The following is a 2,651-nucleotide window of genomic DNA, read 5'->3' on the forward strand; positions in this document are numbered from 1 at the left end:
TATTAACAGACGATGAATAAATATATTTATCCGTCCTGAAATATGGAGAACAAAGTGTATGATTTTGTATTGATAATTTGCTTGACATAGAAATAAAATTATAATTGAATATTTTGGTAATGTGTAATAATAACCTATATTTAAAGAAATATGAAAATTTTACTAGACAAAAAATGTTTTCTCTCAATATGCAAAAAAAAAAAAAAAATAGATTTTTTAAGGTAGTCAACCTGAATCATAGTACAAATTAAAACAGTCTACTAACAACAAAATTGAAATATTTTTTAATAGCGGGTTAGTCGGAGAGGAACCAGACACCTTCATCCGATTCATAGAAAAAATATTTCTGCATTAAAACAAGACAAAATTATTTAAAGCTTAATTTACTTTCCTACCGTAGTATGAAAAACCTCAAAATACGACTTAAGGTTTTTTCACCAACTGGACATTTAGTAATTTATATGATTTTTCTTCAATAAATGAAAACTGTTCACCTGCTTTCCTACCTCACAATTCATTCAGGACATCAGACGATTCACTTCTAGTGATTTTTTTTCAAAGAATTTATGAGAAGAACAAAATTAAGTTGAAATAAGTATATGTTTTTACTCATTATATTTGCCGTAATGAAACACAAAATGGTGGCAGAGGGTGAATAATAATTTTGTTTAACATAATTAAAACAGGGCAAAAATGTTTCTAATCAAGATATAACCGGAGTAGACCTGACACAAAAAAAACACACACACTATTGGGTATATTACATAAACTAAAAGAATTACCCAAACTAAAATTGTTCCTAAGCCAGTAATTTAAAAAGTAGATCAATAAAATGTTTTTTTAAATGAAGAGTTTACCTTTCTTTTCCATGGTCGAATAGTTTTCTTTAAACTCAACCATAAGAAAAGGCACTTCAATACGGTAACAACTGCGGACCAGTGATAACAATGTTAAGAGTTCCCAGTTCGAATGGCTTTTCAAGAAGTGAGAAGAGTGGGGGGAAGTTATATCACAAGTTTGCAGTTTTACGTTTCCCTCACTTCCGGATATTTATTGCACCGGATATTTCTTAACGAGATAAGTATTGCACCGTAATTTTTAAGTACCAAAGGTAGAAAAAGGTAATACTCAACCTGATTTATTTTTTTCCATACGTAAAGCAACCATTAATTTATTCAGTTTTAGAGTGATCGGAAAAAAAGAAAAGTTTTTCCATTGTTGCTGATCCGGATTTTATTCGGTTTTAGGACTGAAATACTTTGAAATTTCAGATGACACGTAGCATACGCATGATATTGGGTAGAAATGTAAAATATCAACAACCTCCTAGATAAGAAAATCCAGAGTAAAGTATCTCGTATTGAATAATAATCCTTTGAGAATTGTAATTTACCATGGTACAAATAATATTGAAATTTATTTTTCCAACTCTAATGCTATGCTCAAGTTCAAAGTTTTGCCTTTATTTTATTTTATTTTTTTTTTTGTACTGTAAATTAAGCAAGGAAATTAGTCAACAAACTCCGTGAGTAGTCTGTAATGTAGTGTACTTTCTATTCCTTTCAAGTCCTTTAATACATCTAAAAGGATGATTCTCTTTTACTCAGTGAAATACCGAGCAATGCTGACTGGAAATACTCTCAGTGTACAAAAATATTGTGGCTAGATTTTGAAGGATTGGTTAGTTTCCCATTTGTTTTTTATTTTTTATATCACCTTTTTTATAAATAAAAAAATATTGTATTTTAGAGGAAAGAAAGAATCATCCTGTCATGAAACGACAGCTGTGTCATTGGCGAAAGTATATAAGAGAATGGTACTGTGTGCAGAAAATATTCAAAAGAGTATATTAATTAATTATTTAGAAAAAAATTATTATGGACTTACTAACCGGATGAACTGATTTGGGGAACAGTGATATAGATTTTCCTAGCAATGCCATAAATATGCAAAACGAGGCATTTTAAAAGTATAATCTCTTGTGCTAGGCGACAGCTCTTAAAATATGCAGTATACGGTGAAAGACTAATAACTGATCGGGAAGTTAGAAATTTGTTTATAAAATTCCGTTCTGAAGGTACGACCTTAAAGCCGGACCGATGGTGGGACGTCCTTCCAACTTTGACGACAACATTGGACCAAAATCCACGTCAATGAACACGATGTTTAGGAGAAAGGTTGAATACATCACAATCAACTGTTAACCGCTACGTGGAGAAATTTAGGAAAAGTCAGCAAGTTAGAGTATGGGTACTTCACTATCTCAGTGGACGGAATAAAGAAGATGTGAATCGCCACAAGTCTGCTCTCAGAGGTAAAAATTGAGCCTTTTTTAAAGAGGATTGCAACGGGGTATGAAAAATAGGTTACCTATGACAATATCGTCCGCGAAAGACAGTGATAAGGATCAACCACCCTACTAGGTCGGAAAGCAAGGAATAATTCACCACGAGTTGTAGTCAAATTTAAAGATTACTGTGGGTAGATGTGTAGATGTATGTAGATGATATCTTCAGCAGTTGCAAAGAGTGTCAGAGAGCGTTCTGCATTCGTCATTCGCAAAAACGTCATTCTTTTACTCGACAATATACAGCAAGGGTGACAAAAAAAATTTCTTGAGCTTGCATAGTCTGTTTTACCACATCCACCTT

General features: G+C 32.2%; 1 protein-coding gene across 1 annotated transcript in view; it reads right to left on the reverse strand.

The window, feature by feature from the left end:
- Positions 1 to 948, reverse strand: part of LOC106679744 (fatty acyl-CoA reductase wat) — a 25,835-nt gene extending 24,887 nt beyond the window's left edge. Inside the window, exon 1 of the mRNA XM_067051408.1 lies at positions 858 to 948. Coding sequence (XP_066907509.1) covers positions 858 to 900 — 43 coding nt within the window. The 5' untranslated portion in view covers positions 901 to 948. The remainder of the gene's footprint in view (positions 1 to 857) is intronic.
- Between the last annotated feature and the right edge of the window lie 1,703 nt (positions 949 to 2,651).

The sequence above is a fragment of the Halyomorpha halys genome, unplaced genomic scaffold, assembly GCF_000696795.3.
Source record: "Halyomorpha halys isolate HHAL.00 unplaced genomic scaffold, Hhal_1.1 Scaffold217.1, whole genome shotgun sequence".
NCBI classification, from domain to species: Eukaryota; Metazoa; Arthropoda; class Insecta; order Hemiptera; family Pentatomidae; genus Halyomorpha; species Halyomorpha halys.